Source organism: Mirounga angustirostris, unplaced genomic scaffold (genome assembly GCF_029215605.1).
Source record: "Mirounga angustirostris isolate CCGP_5_RB_7025 unplaced genomic scaffold, mMirAng1.0.hap1 SCAF_10, whole genome shotgun sequence".
Lineage (NCBI taxonomy): Eukaryota > Metazoa > Chordata > Mammalia > Carnivora > Phocidae > Mirounga > Mirounga angustirostris.
The window spans coordinates 70820900-70842983 of NW_026991718.1; the positions used below are offsets into that span (position 1 = coordinate 70820900).

The window sequence follows — 22084 nt, forward strand, 5'->3', positions numbered from 1 at the left end:
AAAAGTCCTACCCTATTAAGTAATGACTTTAAATGTAAATGGATTAAACTCCTCATCAAAAGACGCAAATTGGCAGAATGGATAAAAAAACAGGATCTAACCATATGTTGTTTACAAGAGACTCACTTTAAATCTAAGGATACACATAGGTTGAAAGTAAAAGGATGGAAAAAGATACTTCATGCAAACAGCAACCAAAGAATTAGGATACGCTACTATCAGACAAAATAGACTAAGTCAAACACCTTAGAAGAAACAAAGGAAAACATCATACAGTCAAAAAAAGAATCAATTCACTAAGAAGATTTAACAATTATAAACATATCAGCACCAAATTTAATAGCTCCTAAATGCATGTAACATTGACAGAATTTGAGAAATAGCTAGCTTTACGATAATAGTATGAAACTTCAATACCCCACTTTCAATAATGAATAGAACCAGACAAAATATCAATAAGGAAATAAAGAAGTTGAATATTATAGGGTAGTTGGACCTAACAGACATATACAAAGCATGCCACCCAACAACAGCAGGATACACATTATTCTCAAGTGCACACAGAACATTGACAGAATTTGAGAAATAGGTAGCTTTACGATAATAGTATGAAACTTCAATACCCCATTTTCAATAATGAATAGAACCAGATAAAATATAAGGAAATAACTTGAATATTATATTCAATATAATATTGAACAGACATATAAAAACACATACACAGACATATACAAACATGCCATCCAACAATAGCAGGATACACATTATTCTCAAGTGTACACAGAACATTCTCTAGGAAAGACCATATGTTAGGCCACAAAACAAATATTAATATTTAAAAAGACTGAAATCACACATCTTTTCTGATCAAAATGGAGGAAAACACACAAGATGTGGAAATTAAACTACAGACTCAAAAAATGAATGGGTCAAAGAAGAAATTTTTAAAAATCAAAAAAAAAAAAATCAATTTTGATCATATAGTTGTGGGTTTATTTCTGGGTTTTCTATTCTGTTCCATTGATCTATGTGTCTATTTTGGTGGCAGCACCATACTGTCTTGATCACCACAACTTTCTAATATAACTTGAAGTCCAGAATTGTGATGCCTCCAGCTTTACTTTTCTTCTTCAAGACTGTTTTGGCTATTCGGGGTCTTGTGAGGTTCCATGCAAATTTTAGGATTGTTCTAGCTCTGTAAAAAATGCTGGTGACATTTTGATAGGGATTGCATTAAATGTGTAGATTGCTTTGGGTAGTATATACATTTTAACAATATTTGTCCTCCCAATCCATGAGCTTGGAATGTGTTTCCATTTCTTTGTGTCATCTTCAATTTCTTTTATAAGTGTTTTATAGTTTTCAGAGTACAGATCTCTTACCTCTTTGTTTAGGTCTATTCCTAGGTATCTTATGGTTTTTGGTGCAGTTGTAAATGGAACTGATTCCATGATTTCTCTTTCTGCTGCTTCATTACTGGTGTATAGAAATGCAACAGATTTCTGCATGTTGATTTTGTATCCTACAACTTTGCTGAATTCATGTATCCATTCTAGCAATTTCCTGGTGGTCTTTTGGGTTTTCTGTATAGGATATCATGTCATCCGCAAATAGTGAAACTGACTTCATTGCTGATTTGGATTCCTTTTCTTGTCTGATTGCTGAGGCCAAAACTTCCGGTACTTCGTTAAATAACAGTGGTGAGAGTAGACATCCCTGTCTTATTCCTGACAACAGAGGCAAAGTTCTCAGTTTTTCCCCAGTGAGGATGATATTAGCTATGGGTTTTTCATATATGCCCTTTATTATGTTGAGGTATGTTCCCTCTATCCCTACTTTGTTGAGGATTTTTATCATGAATGGATATTGTACTTTGTCAAATGCTTTTTCTGCATATATTGAGAGGATCATATGGTTCTTATCCTTTCTTTTATTAATGTGTTGGTCAACTAATTTTCAACAAAGCAGGAAAGAATATCCAATGGGAAAAAAAAGACAGTCTCTTCAACAAAGGCATTGGGAAAACTGCACAGCAACATGTGAAAGAATGAAACTGGACCACTTTCTTACACCACACACAAAAATAAATTCAAAATGGATGAAAGACCTAAATGTGAGACAGGAAACCATCAATATCCTAGAGGAGAACATAGGCAGTAACCTCTTTGACATCAGCCATACCAATTTCATATTAGATATGTCTCCTGAAGCAAAAATAAACTATTGGGACTTCATCAAAATAAAAATCTTCTGCCCAGTGAAGGAAACAATCAACAAAGCTAAAAGGCAACCTACAGAATGGGAGAAGATACTTGCAAATGATGTATCTGATAATGGGTCAGTATCCCAAAATCTTTAAAGAACTTATAAAACTCAATACCCAAAAACCAAATAATCCCGTTAAAAAATGGGCAGACATGGACATTTTTCCAAAGAAGACATACAGATGGCTAACCAACATAGGAAAAGATGCTCAATATCATTCTTCAGGGAAATACAAATCAAAACTACAATGAGATATCATCTCACACCTGTTAGAATGGCTAAAATTAACAACAGATGTTGGTGAGGATGCAGAGAAAGGGGAACCCTCTTACACTGTTGATAGGAATGTAAACTGGTGTAGCCACTGGAAAACGGTATGGAGGTTCCTTGAAAAGGTAAAAATAGAACTACCCCACGATCCAGCAATTACACTACTAGGTATTTACCCAAAGAATACAAAAATACTGATTTCAAGGGACACATGCACCCCAATGTTTATAGCAGAATTATCAACAATAGCCAAATTATGGAAAGAGCCCAAATGTCCATCACCTGATGAATGGGTCTTCTTTATCCACATATACATGTATCCACTGGAATATTACTCAGCCATTCAAAAGAATGAAATCTTGCTATGTGCAATGACATGACTGGAACTAGAGAGATTATGCTAAGCAAAATAAGTCAGAGAAAGAGAAATACCATATGATTTCACTCATATGTGGAATTTAAGAAACAAAACAGATGAACATGGGTTGGGGCGGTAGAAAAAAATAGAGGCAAACCAGAAAACAGACTTTTAACTATAGGAAACACACTGAGGGTTGCTGGAGGGGAGGTGGGCAGGGGGATGGGTTAAATGGGTGATGGGTATTAAGGAGGACACTTGCTGTGATGAGCACTGGGTGCTGTATGTAAGAGATAAATTACTTAAACTCTGCACCTGAAACTAGTATTACATTTTATGTTAACTGGAATTTAAATAAAAACTTGAAAAAGAAAAACAAAACAAAAACAAAAAATCTTTTAGGAAAAGATAGTATCTTAAGACAAATAAAAATGAAAATACAACATACCAAAACTTATGGGATATAGCAAAACCAGTGTAAGAATGAGATTTATAGCTATAAATGTTCACATTAAAAAAGAAAAGATCTCGGGCGCCTGGGTGGCTCAGTTGGTTAAGCGACTGCCTTCGGCTCAGGTCATGATCCTGGAGTCCTGGGATCGAGTCCCGCATCGGGCTCCCTGCTCAGCGGGGAGTCTGCTTCTCCCTCTGACCCTCCTCCCTCTCATGCTCTCTGTCTCTCATTCTCTCTGTCTCAAATAAATAAATAAAATCTTTAAAAATAAATGAATAAATAAATAAAAAATAAAGCTCACTAAGCTTATAAAAAAAAAAAAGAAAAGATCTCAAATTAATAATCTAAATTTACACTGCAAGGAACCAGAAAAAGAAGAACAAAGCCCAAAGCTAGTGTAAGGAAGGAAATAATAACAATTAGGGCAGAGATAAAGTAAAGAATAGGAAAAAAAAATCAATAGAGAAAAATCAACAACATAATAATTTAAAAAAAAAAGAAAGATCAACAAAGTTGGTTCTTCAAAATAAATCAGCAAAATTGATAAGCTTTTGGCTACACTGATTAAGAAAAAACTAAGACTCAACTAAAATCGAAATGAAACTTTACTACTGATTTTACATTAAAATAATTATGAGAGAATACTATGAGAGAATACTATGAACTGTATATCAACAAATTGGATAACCTAAATCAGATAAATTTCTAAAAACACACAACTTACCAAGAATGGATCATGAATAGAAAATGTGAATAGATCTATAAGGAGATAGAATTAGTCATCAAAAATCTCTCAACAAAGAAATGCCCAGAACCAGATGGCCCCACTGGAGAATTCTACCAAACATTTAAAGAAGAATTAACACCAATCCTCAAAAATCCTAAACAAAATACTAACACAAACAGAATTCAACAGCACATTAAAAAGATCACACATCATGACCAAGTGGGACTTATTGCAGGGATGATTCAACATATGAAAAATCAATGTAATAAAACCTATTAACATAATGAAGGGGGATACACAGTCACCTGAATTGATGCAGAAAAAGCATCTGACAAAATTCAACACCATTTCATGATTTTTTTTTTTAAGATTTTATTTATTTATTTGTGAGAGAGAGAATGAGAGAGAGCACATGAGAGGGGGGAGGGTCAGAGGGAGAAGCAGACTCCCTGCCGAGCAGGGAGCCCGATGCGGGACTCGATCCAGGGACTCCGGGATCATGACCTGAGCCAAAGGCAGTCGCTTAACCAACTGAGCCACCCAGGCGCCCTGATTTTTATTTTTTTTTAAGATTTTATCTACTTACCTGAGAGAGAGAATGAGATCGAGAGCGAAATCATGAAGGTCAGAGGGGGAAGCAGACTCCCTGCTGAGCAGGGAGCCTGATGCAGGACTCGATCCCGGGACTCCAGGACCATGACCTGAGCCGAAGGCAGTCGCTTAACCAACTGAGCCACCCAGGCGCCCCTCATTTCATGATTTTTAAAAAACACTCCAACTAGGACTAGAAGGAAACTTCTTCACTATAATAAAGGCCATCTATGAGAAGCCCTCAGCTAACAGCATGCTCAGTGGTGAAAAACTCAGAGCTTTTCCTTTAAGATCAGGAACAAGGCAAGGTGACCACTCTTGCCACTCCTATTCAACAATGTACTGTGAGTCCTAGCTAAGGCAATTAGTCAAGATAGATAGATAGATAGATAGATAGATAGATAGATAGATAGATAGATAAATGGCATCCAAACTGGCAAAGAAGAAGTAATATTACCTATTTGCATAAAATACTATCTCATACATGTACAAAACCCAGAAGATTCCACACACATAAAAATGTCAGAACTAATGAATGAATTCAGCAAAACTGCAAAAGACAAGAGTTAACACACAATTATCAGTTGCATTTCTATACACGAACGATTAACAACCTGAAAAAAATGCAGAAAACAACTCCATTTAATATACCATCAAGTAGAACAAAATACTTAGGAGTAAACATAACCAAGGAGTCCAAAGACTTGCTCACTGAAAACTATAAAACTTTCCTGAGAGAAATTAAAGAAGCCAGAAATAAATGGGAAGACATTCTGTGTTCATGAATTTAAAAGAGTTAATATTGCAAATGGAGCACTGGGTGTTTGTTATATGCAAACGATGAATCATGGAACACTACAACAAAAACTAATGATGTAATGTATGGTGATTAACATAATAAAATTAAATTTAAAAAAAAGTTAATATTGCTAATGCCACCCAAAGCCATCTACACAATTCATTACAATCCCTATCAAAACCCAAATCCCTATTTCTTTTTTTTTTTTAAGATGTTATTTATTTGAGAGGGAGAGAGAAAGAGAGAGATAGACAGAGAATACAAGCAGGGGCAGAGGCAGAGGGAGAAGCAGGCTCCTGCTGAGCAAGGAGCCCAATGTGGGACTCGATCCCAGAACCCCGGGATCATGACCTGAGCTGAAAGCAGATGCTTAGCCAACTGAGCCACCCAGGCACCCTCCCTATTTCTTTTGTAGAAATAGAATATCCATCTTAAAATTCATATTGAATCTTAAGGGACCCTGAATAACCAAAACAATCTTGAAAAAGAAGATGTAAGTTGGAGGTCTAACACATCATGATTTTAAAACTTACTACAAAACTACAGTAGTCAAAACAGTGTGGTGTTGGCATACAGACAGACAACAAACCAGTGGAATAGCATAAAGAGCCCAGAAACAAATCCTCACATTATATGGTCAAATGATTTTTGTCAAGATGACAAGACCATTCGATAAGGAAAGGGCAGTCTTTTCAACAAATGGCAGTGGGAATACATGCAAAAGAATGAAGTTGGACCCTTACCTTACACCATATACAAAAATTAATTCAAAATGGATTAAAGATTTAAACCTAAGAACTAAAACTATAAAACTCTTAGAAAAAATCATAGGGGAAAATCTTCATGACTTTGGATTTGAGAATTATTCCTTAAAAAAGGATACCAAAAGCACTGGCAAAAAAAAGGGGGGGGAGGGGCGGCGGGGATAGATAAAATGGCCTGCATCAAAAATTAAAAATCTTTATCTATCAAGGGACATTACCAACAAAGTGAAAAGGCAACCCACAAAATGAAAATGTTTACAAGCCATATATGGAGTTATTATCCAAAATATGTAAGAAATCCTACAACAAAAAAACAACTTGATTTAAAAACATACAAAGGACTTGAATAGACAGTTCTCCAAAGAAGATAAACAAATAGCCAGTTAGCACATTAAAAAAATGTTCAGTATTACTAACAATTAGGGAAATGCAAATCAAAACCACAATAAGATACCACCTCACACCCATTAGGATGGCAATTATCAAAGGAATAAAACAACAGGAACTAACAAGTGCTAGTGAACCTGTGGAGAAATTGGGACCCTTGTGCACTGGTGGGAAGTAAAATGGTACAGCTGCTATGGAAAAATAGTATGGTAGTTCCTTAAAAAGTTTAAATAGAATTACCATATGATCCAGCAATTCCACATTTGGCTATATACCCTCCCCAAATAACTAAAAGCAGAGACTTGAAATATTTGTACACCCAAATTTACAGTAGCATTAGTCAAAATTGCCAAAGGGTATAAGCAACCCAAATGCCCATGGACAGATGAATGGATAAATAAAATATGGTATGTACATTACACAGAGTGGTATTTAACCTTAAAAAGGAAGTTCTGATACATGCCTCAACACGAATAAACACGGAAGACATTATACTAAGTGAGAAGGGATACAAAAGGACAAATACTATCTGATTCCTCTTCTATGGGGTATCTGAAATAGTCAAATTCATAGAGATAGAAAACAAAATGGTGGCTGCCAGGGATGGGGTGAGAGAAGGATGGGGAGTTATTTAACAGGCATAGAGTTTCAATTTGGGAAAGCTAAAATGTTCTGAAAATGGATGGTGGTCATAGTTGCACAGCAATGTGAATGCACTTACTGCCACCTAACTGTGCAGTTAAAAAGGGTTAAAATGATAAAGTTTTACCATAATAGAAAAAATAGAACAAAACCAATGGTGATAATGAACTGTCAAGTATGTAATAAAATACAGTGATACAGAGTGCTGGTAGCAGGAAAACTGGCACAACCTTTTGAAATTTACAATGTATGTAAAGAACCATGGAAATTTTTTTTCTCAATAACACTATCTTTGAAAATATATTTTTATAAGTAATGCAAATGAAGCATAAAATATGAATAAAGTTGTTCTTTATAGTGTCTTTTAGTACCATTTAGTACTTTTTAGTACTATCTTTTAGTACTATTTAGTACTATCTTTTGGTACTATTTAGTACTATTGCACCCAAAACCATAAAATACTTAGATAAAAAATAACACGTGCATTCTGTGTATGTTGAGAACTACAAGGCATTAATGAGAAAAGTTAAAGATCTAAACAGAAAACGTGTCATATCTATGAATTGGAAAACTCATTATTGTGATGTTATCAATTCTCCCCTTGATCTATGGATCCAACACAACTCAAATCAATGTCCTAGCAGTTTTTTTTAATCGACAAACACATTATCACATTTATATGGAAAAGCAAAAGAATTAGAATAACCAAAACAACTTTGAAAAAGAACAAAGTTGAGAGACTTGTACTCTCTGATATCCAGATACACGATAAAGCTACCACAATTAAGACAGTGGTATGACTGAAAAGATAGACACATGAATTCATCAAACTGTGAAAGTCCAGAAATAAACCCACACACATATAGTAACTTACTTTCTTTGAAGGTGAAGTGCTCAAACACTCAATGAGCTTTAGACAACTCAGTGGAGATAGGCTAGTATTTTCCATAAGTGATACTAAAACAAATGAACATTCACATGCAAAGAACAAAGAACCTAACCTTTTACTATATACAAAAATTAATCCAGCATGGATCACAGCCCCAAATGTAAAACCTATAAAAATTTTTTTGATGCATGAGATCTCTGCAACCTTTGGTTAGCTAATATATATAAACAGAAATCAAAAGGAAAAAATAAGTAGACTTCATCAAAACCACAAACTTCTCTTCTCCAGAAAACAGTATGAAAGTAGCAAGAATGTCAAGTAGCTGTAAATCTTATACATTGCTAGGAAAAATGAAAAATTCTACCATACTTTGCTTGTGGAAATATCACTTTGGAAATGTGTGGTGGTTTCTTATAAGCATACATGTATCATATGGCCTAGAAATCCCATTCCTAGGTATTTTTACTCAAAAGAAAAGAAAATCTGCATCCACACCAAAAAACAACAAAAAAACTGCACACAAATGTTTTTAGGAGCTTTATTCACAAATGCCAAAAACTGGAAAGAATCCACATGTCCAAATGGTGAATGAATAAACAAACTGTGGTACAATGGACTGATACATGCAACAACATGGATGAACCACAAAGTTACATGTTGTATTATTCCAGTTGTTTGACATTCTGGAATAGGCAAGCCTATACCAAAAGAAAACAGATCAGTGAGTGGCTAACAGGGAATGGAGGCAGAGGGAGGATATTGACTACAAAGGGACATGAGGAACCTCTTTGGGGTAACAGAAATGTTATGTATCTCAGCTTGGCACTGGTTATATAACTGCAAGTGTTTGTCAAAATTCATACTGTACACCTAAAACCTGTGTACCTAAAAAAGCATGAACTTCATTGTATGTAAATTCCACCTCAATAAATGTGATATAAATTATGATTAGGTTAGTCCTAGGCCTAAACCACAGGTTGAAATTGGCTCTTGGTTTTAATAGTGAGAAGTAGGGATGCCTGGGTGGCTCAGTCGGTTAAGCACCTGCCTTCAGCTCAGGTCATTATGCCAGGGTACTGGGATGGAGTCCCACAAAGGGCTCCTTGCTCAGCGAGCAAGAAGCCTGCTTCTCCCTCTGCCTGCCTCTCTCCCTGCTTGTGCTCTCTCATGCTCTCTCTCTCTCAAATAAATAAAATCTTTAAAAAAATAAATAATAGTGGCAAGTACTGAAAACCTCAACCCAAAAGATGTTTTGTTGCAAAATTAATCAGAGCTCCCACAGTACTTTGCAAGAAAAATTTAAGCTTATTAAGGAATATTGAAGATTCTAGGACTCTTCTGATTAAATTCATGTAGCATCATCTTATCTTAAATCAGTAAGGTCCTGTTTACTTGGGACAGGAGTAAGATTACAAATACAAATTTAGTATCAGTAATTACAAGAGTTTTGTTGTTCTCAACTTCTTCAGAAGCACTTCCACCAAGCACTGGTAAGTTCATATGCTTATCTGACTCCAATCTTCTTCTAAGATGGTAATTTGACCAAAATAGCCAGCAGGTTTGCAGCAACATCCAAAACTGATACCATAGGATCATGAATACGAAGATTTAAGTCTTTCATATGGCCAGATATCCACTACATGTTGTATCAATGGACTTCTCCCTGTCAAATTCTTACAAGGGGGTTTTCGTTCTCTCAAAAATAATGTCTCCCCAACAATCAATTAAGAACTTCAAGCATTGTCCTTTGAAAAGAAAAATTCTGCATGAAGAAGAACTTAACATTTTGCCCACATTTTTTGACAAATGTCTTGGAAAAGGCAATAATTCAGTACTTTTGCTCTAATGTATCTGAGTTTCATGGCAGCTGATGAGACTTCTTTTAGAATTATTGGCTGTGTCTTAGCATTAACGTATGCCATGTGCTGAAATAGATAGCAATGTTCTCTTTCCTGAAGCGGCAAAACCATTTGTTGCCAACCATCTCAGAAGCTCCATCACTATAGACAGTACCAAGTTTTGTTAAGAAAAAATAATAAAAAGTTGCACAACATAGCAACTTTTTTGATGGTGCCAGCATACAAATGATTAAAATCAAATGCTAGCTGCCGAGAAGCATTCGTATTTTCATCCTGTTGAATGTTAAAGGAAAGTTACTGCTGATTCTTCTATGAATTCCAGCTGAATGTGAAGAAATGTCATCTAGTGCAGATGACGTCATCTGACAGAGGCACTACTTCAGCTTTCTTTCTCTGCTCTAAGACACGGCAGCTCAGTAATTTCCAAGATTCTCAGCTTCACCAAGGTCTCTTCAATTGTATATGGCTTCTGTGTTTCGGTACTACAATAAGCAAATGCATAGGAGGCTTCAAGATAAAGCTTTGTTTGCCAAATCCAGTTTCCAATCCTTTCAATTTAAGCTTTCTTTTAATTAAAGAACGGCGTTTTTCCAATGGCTAGTGAGGACTAACAGAACTTCACACCTATATGTGGGGATAAATATAAGAGAAACCTAAGCTATAACACCCTTTTTCACATTTTCTAACTAAACTATGTAAAATTGAATTGCCTATAATCATAATGGCATCGTACATCTGCATTCCTAACAGAAATTTAATCCAGATATTTACCATAACATAATGAGTGGCAATAATGATTACCTATTACCTGATCATGTACAATTGCATCCCATGTCACTCCACTCTTATCTGGCATGAAATGTACCTTATTTTGACAAACACAAAGAAGTATTTTGTTAAATTGGCTTTTTTCCTATAAAGAAAAATATCACATCTAGTTTAAAAATCTTTGATTTAGAAATATTTAGGAGTGACACACAGTGACTCAAAAAATATTTGCTCAGTTAACTGAGTTCTGAATTCAACTTACTATTTATATGACTGATCTTTTAGAGGAGTATCAGAATGGATTTGAAAGAAAAATTAAAGCTCTTGAAGTTATATATTCTCTTACTCCCTCACTCCATCCATTTTTCATTCATACATTGATCTAAGTCAGTGGTTCCTAATCTTAACTACGTTATTACAACTACCTCAGAAAGCTCTTTAACACTAATGAGTGGACCCTATTCCAGACTAATTAGATCTAAATCTCTTGGGGGTAGACTGGAACTTTTTAATGCCCCAGCGATTTTATTTATTTGAGAGAGTGAGAGTGAGAAAGAGAGCACAAGTGTGGGGAGGGGCAGAGGAAGTAGGAGAAGCAGACTTCCCACTGAGCAGGGAGCCCAAGGGGGGGGGGGGGGGCGTCAGCTCAATCCCAGGACCTTAGGATCACAACCTGAGCAGAAGGCAGACACCCAACGGACTGAGCCACCCAGGCACCCCTAATGCCCCAATGACTGTAATATTTAGCCAGGATTGAGAACTACTGAGCCAAGTAATTAATCATAGATCTTGTTCTTTAAAAGCTTACATTTTAGGGGTGCCTGGCTGGCTCAGATGGTAGAGCATGTGACTCCTGATCTCAGAGTCATGAGTTCAAGCCCCACCTTGGGCACAGTATATTCTAGTATACATGAATGTGTATACATTCTTAGGCGCTATGTATACAAAGATTAATAAAATGTACCGCTCAATGCAAACAGGACACTTTAATGTATCTTTTAACTACATTATGACACACACATGCTTAAGGTACAATGATAACACAGAAGAGATATAGCCAGTCCAAAAATGAAGGGCAGGGGGGTAGAGAGGCACTGAAGTAAAATCTCTGGAGGAAGTATTAAGTGGCTAAGAAGCAACTAGCCAGAGAGGAGGATGGGGAGGATGGGAGGAGAAGATTCAGGCACCAAGCAGAGGGAATAACAAAAGCAATAGAGAGGAGGATACGCCAAGGTTAACGGAGAAGCACTCACAGTTTTGCATTCCCACTAAAGTAGTAGGCAAAAATGATTTGCAACGACGTGGAAACTGGAGGGTGTTATGCTGAGCGAAACAAGTCAATCAGAGAAAGACATGTATCATAGGATCTCAATGATATGAGGAATTCTTAATCTCAGGAAACAAACTGAGGGTTGCTGGAGTGGTGGGGGGTGGGAGGGATGGGGTGGCTGGATGATAGACATTGGAGAGGGTATGTGGTATGGTGAGCGCTATGAATTGTGCAAGACTGTTGAATCACAGATCTGTACCTCTGAAACAAATAATACATGTTAAAAAAAAAGAAGAAGAAGAAGAAGAGGAAGAAGATAGCAGGAGGGGAAGAATGAAGGGGGGAAACCGGAGGGGGAGATGAACCATGAGAGACGATGGACTCTGAAAAACAAACTGAGGGTTCTAGAGGGGAGGGGGGTGGGAAGATGGGTTAGCCTGGTGATGGGTATTAAAGAGGGCACATTCTGCATGGAGCATGGGTGTTATACACAAACAATGAATCATGGAACACTTCATCTAAAACTAATGATGTAATGTATGGGGATTAACATAACAATAAAAAATTTTAAAAAATAAAGTAGTAGGCAAGAAATGAAGAAAAAGTAAGAAACTCTGGCAGAGAAAGAACATGGAGGTCCTTGCATGCCACATTAAGGAACTTGAACTTTACCTTGCAGGCAAATAACCACCAGTGACCTGTTTAGCAGGTTGCATTCTGGGTAAATCTCTGGTAGCCATCAGAAGCCCTGAGGTAACAGCTAACACACTCTGACCACTACCACGTGCTAGGCAGTGTGCTGCTGAGCACTTCCCCCTGATCATCTCCTGCAATCCTCCCACGGGGACTCCACCGAGGATACCATTACCCTTATTACATGTGAGGAGACAACAACTTGCCCAAGTCACACAGTTATTAAGGGACGCAGAAGGGATCAATAATTCTGATCCCTGAAGCCTAAGCCTTTAACTTCTAAAATGGATGGACTGGGAGGAGTGGAGTGAAAAAAGCAGACTACAGGCTAATAAATTAGTTAGGAGACTATTATATTATCTTAAATGAGAGACAATGAGGACAACGGCAGGAGAGATGGAGAAAAGGGAAGAGAGTCCCGAAATATTTAGTACTGAAGTTATGAATAAAGCTATCAAATGACATGATTTAGTCTTAAAAAGGAATGAAATTCTGACACATGCTATGACCTAGATGAACCTTGAAAATCTTTTTCTAAGTGAAATAAGCCAATCACGGAAGAATAAATATTTTATGATTCCAGTTATGAGGTATCAAATTCACAGAGACAGAAAGTACAAGTTAGCAGGGGCTGAATGGAGGGGTAATGGGAAGTTATTATACAATGGGAACAGAGATTTGGCTTGGGACAATGAAAAAGTTCTAGAGATGGATAGTAGTAATGGTTGCACAACCATGAACGTACTTAATGCCACTCAACAGTACAGCTAAAAATGGTTAAAATGATAAACAGTACATTGTATACACTCTACAGCAATTTTAAAGATAATTTTTAAAAAGCACATGATATAAGGAGAATAAGAGGGAAAAAGAGCCAAAAGTTAACTGTAAGTCCTTAGCGTGGGAAACCAGCTGGGCAGTGGTACCATGCAGTGCCTCTGAAGAGGACCAGTGAATTACTGTGACATTCAGGTAGCACTGTCTAGAAGGCGAATAGACATGAGAATAAAGCTCAAGGGAATAATACGGTTAGAAACCTAGTCATCAACAAATAGGTGGTATTTAAAACCGTAATAATCCATGAGGTTGCCCAAAGAAAACTTCAAGTAAGAAGAGAAATGGTCTGAGGACAGAACCTTTGGAAACAGGAGAGAGGAAAAAGAGCTCAGAAAGAAGTTAAGAGGTTGCAGTCAGGTAAAGAATTAAAAGTTGAGGCAGCAGAAATGACAGTATTTGGAGGTGGGGCAATGACGATGATGGGGAGGGCAGACAAGAGATAAAAAATAGTTAAAGAAGATAGATTACCATACCCCTTTCTCTCCTACTCCTACTTTTTGAGTTCAAATAAAAACCTGAGTTTCTAGTTCTCTGTAGCCTTCTAAGACTATAAAACAAAATTTCCACACATAAGAATAACCTAACATAGTAATACATACTTTAAAATAGGAGCACATCAAAAATTGTCAGGAATATATTTTATGCAACAGTAAGAATGTTAAACCTACATAGAAACTAGATCTCTGGTAGTCTACACAGGACAAGTAAACGTGTACTTAACTGTAACTTGCTTTAAGCAATAAGAATTACTGAAAAGCTACTTAAAAAAAAAACAAACCTATTTATAATTCTTTCGAAAATTTTATCAGCATAAACTTTATCAGATTACTACTATTTGAAAAGTCCCTGCTGTATGTTAATTAAAAAAACACCTTATGAAGTAAATACTTTTGACTATTTGGATGTTTGTGTTTTAAATATAGCTCTATTTTAAAACTAACCAAAGAATTATATGAAAAGTTACCTGATTTATCTCATGTCTGCAAAGCATAATAGCACTAATCTAAAGCTTAGAAGCTATTACAAACTCTATACAAATCATCTCTGATAATCCTAAAAATTATGAGGTTCATTTCATGCCCAGTTTACAGACTTTAACTGAATTTCAGAGAGTAACTTACATAGCTTGTTTGTAAATGGTCAATCTGGAATTTGAACCTATTGTGGCTTCACCCTAAGTTCGCGACCACTATCCCCTAAACAATTCTTGATTAATCCCCCTTAACTAATCTATTTTGCCCTTTCAGAACAAAGTACAAGATGACATCTCATAAGTAACAGGAGAATAAGTCCTTGAATCATCACACCAAAACTCTGCAAAGTTCATACAGAGTTCAGGAGAAAAATGCCTCCAAAAATTTTAAGTGATGAAAACACACACTTATTTTAAATTCACAGTTATTTTTTACCTCAAAAACAAACGTTTCCTAATTATGAGTTTAGCCTACATTTCTCAAATTTTATATATTATGCGGAAAATATAATGAAAAAATACTCAAAAAACATTTTAATCTTTCTACTCTATACCAAAACTCCACTTGCTACAAGATTTTGAACAGGCTTCATCAAACATCAGAAACTTTCTAAAACAGGTCCAACAGTTTCTGACAGTCATTTTCTTCATTCATTACCCTTCACTGTACCCAGTCCCTTCCCCTTCCATCTAGGAAAATGTTAAAGTAGCACTTAACTATCCACTGCTACAGGTTTGTACAGCAGTTCTAGAGGACCACTAAACCATTAGCTAGACACATAAACATTTAATTAGTTGGCATATGTGACTAAACTGTATAAATGGAGTTAGCTGTAAGACATATTTCACATATGTAAAAAGAATTCAGTATTTTTTCTAAATTTTACCATCCAAAATTCTCCATGAATCTGTCTGCCCTCACTATGAATTCCTTGGAAATTAATAATTCGAACCTATTTTCAATACGCAAAGTTAATTAGAAGCTATTTTTTAGTAGTTTGAATTCCAAAAGACATTAACTCATATTTCAGCAAGCAGGGAGAAATAAAGTACTAGCAAGATAAGGGAAAATTTCCTATGGGAGTTTAGGAAAATTCTGTAGAGCAACTTCTAAAAAAATACTTTGGACCTCTTTTGCATATTAAGAATTACCTCAAAATATTCATTTATTTTCATTTAATTATTAGGATTGATCTCTGGGTCTTTTAAATTTATACACAAACATCCTCACAATGTAAGGGAGAGGTAAAATGGGTTACTTTATAACAAATCCATTTTCTTTGAAGACTCTTCTAATTCATTAACTGAAATTAAAAGTTTGAAATGCTGGGCATTTATAAGAACTGATAGCTATACTAAAAACAGTAATAAATAATCTTCTAAAGGAAAAAACAGAACACTTATACTTCTGAGTACCCTACAGCTTAAAAGAACCTCAGGATGTCAAATCACCCGCCACTGTCTGTCCCCTAATACCATTCACTTCAACAGAGAACTACCTTCTCTGAGACAGGTAGGCTGCTGGGCTCCTCTGTATTTCTTGGCTGCTTTACAGAACCACATCCAAGCATCCTATTTTTAAGAACACGAAGCTGAATATCAGACATGTGCTGGTGCTGGGCCCCCTGTCGGCCAGTGGAGAGGGGCCCACCATTCAGATTTTGAGTCATGCTGCCTGCAACACCGAGCCCTGGCTCCCCGTGCATGTCTGTCTGAGAGACCTGTGGAGGAAACACAACACCTGGAAGACGGATGTACTGAGAGCTTTCCGGCTGACTCAACAAAGCTTCAGACATGATTTCACGCTCATTTCCAGGAGGAGCAAGTATATCACTGGTGGCATTTTCTAAACGTTTCCTCTCCACTGTCCCAGAATGAACAATTGTGGGATGCTGGAGCACAGTTTCTATTCTCTTTGATTTTTCAGCAGCCGCGTGGAGAGAACATGGGTTCGGTCGTGGAACACTGGTCTGGATTATTGAAGGCTGCCCGAGCTGCTGAAATACTTGCTGGATTGGATGGAGAATACTTGCTCTTCCAGAAGTCTGTGTCACCATAATTGGTACATTGACTTTATAAAGGTGACCTCAAAAAGGAGAAAACAATACCTTAAGTATGATAGCAACCTAATTTCCTCTAAAAAAAAAAAGAAACCCGCAGGCACAACAAGCTATCCAAAAACACATCAATATGCCCATAGTTATCTCTATGAGTTCTTATTTTATTCTTCAGATTGTGTTTTCGACAATAAACATGTATTACTCTATTCTTACCAATGAAAGCCATCTCACTTGAACTCTAGCCTTTTCTTACTATTGCTTATATGGCACATTTTGAGATACATATAGGCCACTAATATTTACTCCATGGACCTATCCCATCGTCTGATAAATTACTATGTTACCAACCCAAATTGGGATTTTAATAAACATAATGGAGAGTGTATTTCACATAAATTTAAGATCTAAGATACCATGTAACTACTGTAAGACAATGCTATCCAAAAAGAGTTTAGTAATTTCAAAAGCTATCAAATCCCCTCCCCCACTTTTTTCCTTTAAAACAACACTAAAAAGGAGGAGGAAGAAATTTATTTTTTTGAGCACTGAGTTAGGTGCTTTAAACGTTGTAAAAACCTAAAGAATAGATAGGATTCTCTTTCAAATCAAGACAGAGTACTCGAAAAAGCAAAGTTTGGTTAATCTCTAAACTTCTTGGATATTCTATTACACGATCTCCAGGAAGAAAGGAGGCAAAGGTTGATCAATGTCATCTTTAGTCTTTCTGGATTAGAGCTAGCAGGGACACAGATATGTTATTTTGTGTTTGTCAAAATTTAGATGATTGATTTGAATTTTAAAAACATATATAAAGCATCTTTTATAATGCTGGGAAAGAGAAATGGGAATAAGTTACAGGACAGACCTAGGACAGTGTCTTTTATGGTAGGTTGCCCTCCACAACAGGAATAACTACCATTTATTATTGTTTTTAAAATAAGTTGTATTAAAAGTTCCTGTAACTTCAGTAACTTCTGGTATACAGTTTATTAAAAATCATGAAAATTAACATCCAGCATTCAGTACCAGTGCTAAAAAAAAAAAAAAAAAAAAAGAACTTAATGGGGACTATACTCTTACCAGACGCAGTCTGCAGTGTCACACCTGCTGGCACATGAATAGGATAACCAGGAAAAGTGAAGCTTGCACTAGAGTTTGAGGTGCTCTAGATATGAGAAATTTAATTAGAAAGTTAGAAAAAGGCTTTCCTTTTTATCTTTTTTTCCTGATCTCACAGGGACTAAAAAAAAAGTCTGATTCAGGACAACAGGACAATGGTTGGACATTTAACATTGGGGCTAAGTTCTTTGAACAAAACAGCTTTTCAGTATTTGATTTAGATCATCTCATTAAGGATAAAAAGAATTCTGTTCTACAGCTATTCACAATGAAGCCAGTAAAGTCTTAGTAAACAGTAGGAACGCTGACTCCTATAACTTCTCCACTACACAGGTTTGCCCGAGTCCGTGATCCTCAAATTGTCAGATACAAGAACCACAGCTGTTTATAGGAGTCCTCTAATCCATAGGTTGATCACTAATGGTACTTTAAATTAGTTAATACAATAGTGTACAATTTTTTTTTTTTAGAATAATTAAACCTCAGGGGCGTCTGGGTGGCTCAGTCGGTTAAGCTCAGGTCATGATCTCCCGGTCCTGGGATCAAGCCCCGCTTTGGACTCCCTGCTCGTTGGGAAGCCTGCTTCTCCCTCTCCCTCTGCCTGCCACTTCCCCTGCTTGTGCTCTCTCTCTCAAATAAATAAATAAATAAAATCTTTTAAAAAAAGAATTAAACCTCAGGGTTTTTAATTTTTTCAAATGCTAAGTCAAAAGACAAAAAAGTTTTTGCCTACCAGACCTACAAAAATTTCTAAGATTGATTAGTAACACCCAGTGTTGGTAAGGATGTGATAAAAACCAGTTTTCTCAGACCACTGCTTATATGAGTATGTATGTACCATCCTTTTGGAGGGCAATTATATAATATATAACCCAATTGAAAACATTCCGCTTCTAGGAATGTCTCCTCATTACCTGATTATCACACAAATACACAAAAACTTATCTACAAGTATAATCAATTATATTAGGAAAAAAAACTAAAAATAATTTAAATGTCCCTTAATAAAATATCAGTTAATGAAACTGATACACCCACTAAGGTCAATATATAACTGGCAGTGAAAAGGATCCATCTATATTACTAAGTAAAAACATTACAGAACCAGCACAGAGAATGAGCCTACTTTTACCCTGAAAATTAATGTAATTTTCACAAAAGAATGCTAGATGGATATACATCAAATAGTTAAAACAGTTATCTTTGGGGTACAATATTTCAGGGCTCTTTCACTTTCTACTTTATAAATTTGTTTTTACTATTTAGAAGTGTATTATTTCTTTAACCAGTAGAAAAAGTAGTCCCTAGAATTTCAAAGGCAGATGCATTTTTCAGCAGATTGGTCTCCTATCAAAAGCAACACCATTCTTTCCAAAAATCCTGGTAAGGGGTGTGGTTTTGTTTTTAATGAAGAAATGGAAATTAATGGCCCACCAAACCTTTTGGGCCAGAAAGTGGGCTGAAAGAAGATGAAAAACAATGGATTATATACCACTGGAGAAAGGTAAAAGAGGAAAAGTGCTATTTTTCCCCACCTGAAAACTACTCAATTTTCTATATACAAGTTGTAATTTTATTTTCTGCCCCAAATCTTTGGGGAGAAACCTATACTCTAAATCTCTACAACACAAAGATAAAAAATGACCAAAATACTCCACTTAAATAAAAAGAACTATTATATGGCTCAACTTATTAAAAAAAAAAAAATCAGAAAGTATCAACATCATCTATTTAGGATCTACCTAGTATATAACATTATACTATGTATTAAAACTCCATAGAATTTAACTTCAGAAATTTCCTGAACTTGTAGATACTAACAATAGTATTTATAGATACTACTGCTAACAACTGCTCTGGAAGACAGGAAAAGTTGGTAAAGAAAATGTCAATTCTGAAACTCCTCAGTTTTTGCAACATGTATGTTTTAGAAGTTATTCCTGTCTCCCCATCCCTTACTATATCTTTTCTCATTCAAATGGGGGATTACGAATTACATCTATGCCCAGCCTCCTGCTACCATTCACTGAAAGTAAGGCATATACTTAAAAATATATATCAAATAGGCTACATACCAGTTCTGCTGTAGTAAAACTGGGAAGAGGTCTACCAGCAGGAATAACTAATGATGCTGTATAGAAAACAAAATAAACATTATACATTCGTTACAATTTGCCAGTTTAATAAAACTGCTAAGTATAGCTTGGGTGTTATACACAAACAATGAATCATGGAACACTACATCAAAAACTAATGATGTAATGTATAGTGATTAACATAATAAAATAAAATTTTTAAAAAAATGTTTTCCATCACTAACATGTCTGACCATGAATTCTAAACTTCCTAACTGCAAGTGAGATAAATGAATTTAATTATATTTTTCCCCAAAAACTTCAGATAAAGATTTTACAACTAACCTGTTTTAAGTACCGAAAGAAAATATTTCATTGTTACAAAGTATACCGTATACAGAAATCCAAATCCGTAAGAAAATACCTAGGTTATTTTTATTAAGTCGATGTAGCACTAGATGTCCATTACAACTTTTGATAGGGGAGAAAAAGTAGTATTTATTCAAGTAGCACATTTCCCAAAGACTGTACTATTGAGCAAAGAATGTAACCCAACATAAACCATTCTAAATTTTATAGGCTCAAAAGAATTTCCAATTCATTCATTTCATGAAAAAGTTATTTACAATACTTTAGCCAACTAAGCCAGCACAACTACACAGTTTTAGGAATAAATGAGTAAGAACACGTCCCCACAAGTCTTTGCATGAAACAAGTATGACTACTAAAAAAATTACGAGAACAAATTCCTAGGAAAAGACCACCCCAACCTGCATTAAAGTTGCAACCTCACATATCTTTTCTTTATTACCTACCAATTTTCTATGCTATCTCTTTGTTTATAATACAGCTAAAATATTGACCTAATGGTTGGAAAGGGAAGCATTAAAAAATAAGTGTAAAGAACAAATAGTAACTATAGTAGAAAGACCTCAGTTGATCAATGTAACCTTAAAGTTTACCTCAAGGTTCATTTTATCTAGCTGAACATGACTATGATAGTATCATTTTGCCTTTTAATAAAAAAGAGAATGTTTTAGCGTGTTTATGCAGCACATATAATATTAAATGTAATGTTTATTATGGTGTTTTTTCACATACCACATTAAATTGTCCCCAAAATTTGCTTGACACTAAAATGGCTCCATCATGAACAAGTCACTCAGAAGAGCAAATTTTTTTTTAAACTAACCATTCTTCCCACGTTACAACAACAGAAGTGAAGCTACAGAGACTGATGATTAATGTAGCAGAAAATTATTTTTATCCTCTGTTCATCTATGGCTTTGCTTATTAACAGGCATTCTTTTAGAAAGGCTAAATTAGAAAGAACTGGTGTGGCAGGAACACAAGGGTATTAGTCTTAATTAGCTGAAGTGAGCGAAGCTTAAGCTAGTACAGCTGAAGCCATAGCCGGAGAGGAAATAAAAATCTGTTAACATGCTGTCCAAAGCAGTTAAATTAATTTCTTGAGGAAAAATAGCAACAACCCTCCTCTTTTAAATACCTTGCAATAAATCCTAAAGGATAATTCTCTAATCTTATATAAATCAAATAGAGCTATAAGAGTTTAAGAGTTTCTTTATAGTCATCAGAGTAAAAGCATTGAACAGTTTTATAGTGAAATTTCATGCAGCTCCTACTTAATTTTGATACTAAATGCACCATTTGCATACTTTCACAAATTATATATACCATTATATGTGCCTGAAACACGCTTTTTAAAATATTCAAGATGGTTTCAATAACCAATTAACTTTTAACTGAATATGTGTCTTTACTTAAACTAATAGCGTTAGAGAGCGCCTGGGTGGCTCAGTCGTTAAGCGTCTGCCTTCGGCTCAGGTCCTGATCCCAGGATCCTGGGATCGAGTCCCACATCGGGCTCCCTGCTCGGCGGGAAGCCTGCTTCTCCCTCCCCCACTCCCCCTGCTTATGTTCCCTCTCTCGCTGTGTCTCTCTCTGTCAAATAAATAAATAAAATTAAAAAAAAAAAACAAACTAATAGTGTTAGAATTTTGGTCTTCATGTATATATTCTAGAAATATTAAATTTCACAAACAATAGCTTTACGATATAGAAAGAATTCAATCCCACAAATGTAATTTAATAAGTGTAAATTAAGAAAGAGATAATGTTACATAATAACATTTACAAGGCTATTTTTTTCCTATACAACAAGAAGTCTTTGCTACATTAAAGGCAGTTACTAACTTCACAATTCCTGGTCCTGCTTTAAACCATTACAAATCTTAATATCCAAGTCACATGACTCAAGAGGTGC

At 35.6% G+C, this 22084-nt stretch overlaps 1 protein-coding gene across 1 annotated transcript in view; it reads right to left on the reverse strand.

The window, feature by feature from the left end:
- GTF2A1L (general transcription factor IIA subunit 1 like) overlaps window positions 1–22084 on the reverse strand; it is a 51451-nt gene that overhangs the window by 19168 nt on the left and 10199 nt on the right. The window contains exons 5-7 of the mRNA XM_045885033.3: window positions 19801–19856; window positions 17687–17771; window positions 16046–16632 (exon numbers count right to left, since the gene is read on the reverse strand). Coding sequence (XP_045740989.1) covers window positions 16046–16632; window positions 17687–17771; window positions 19801–19856 — 728 coding nt within the window. The remainder of the gene's footprint in view (window positions 1–16045; window positions 16633–17686; window positions 17772–19800; window positions 19857–22084) is intronic.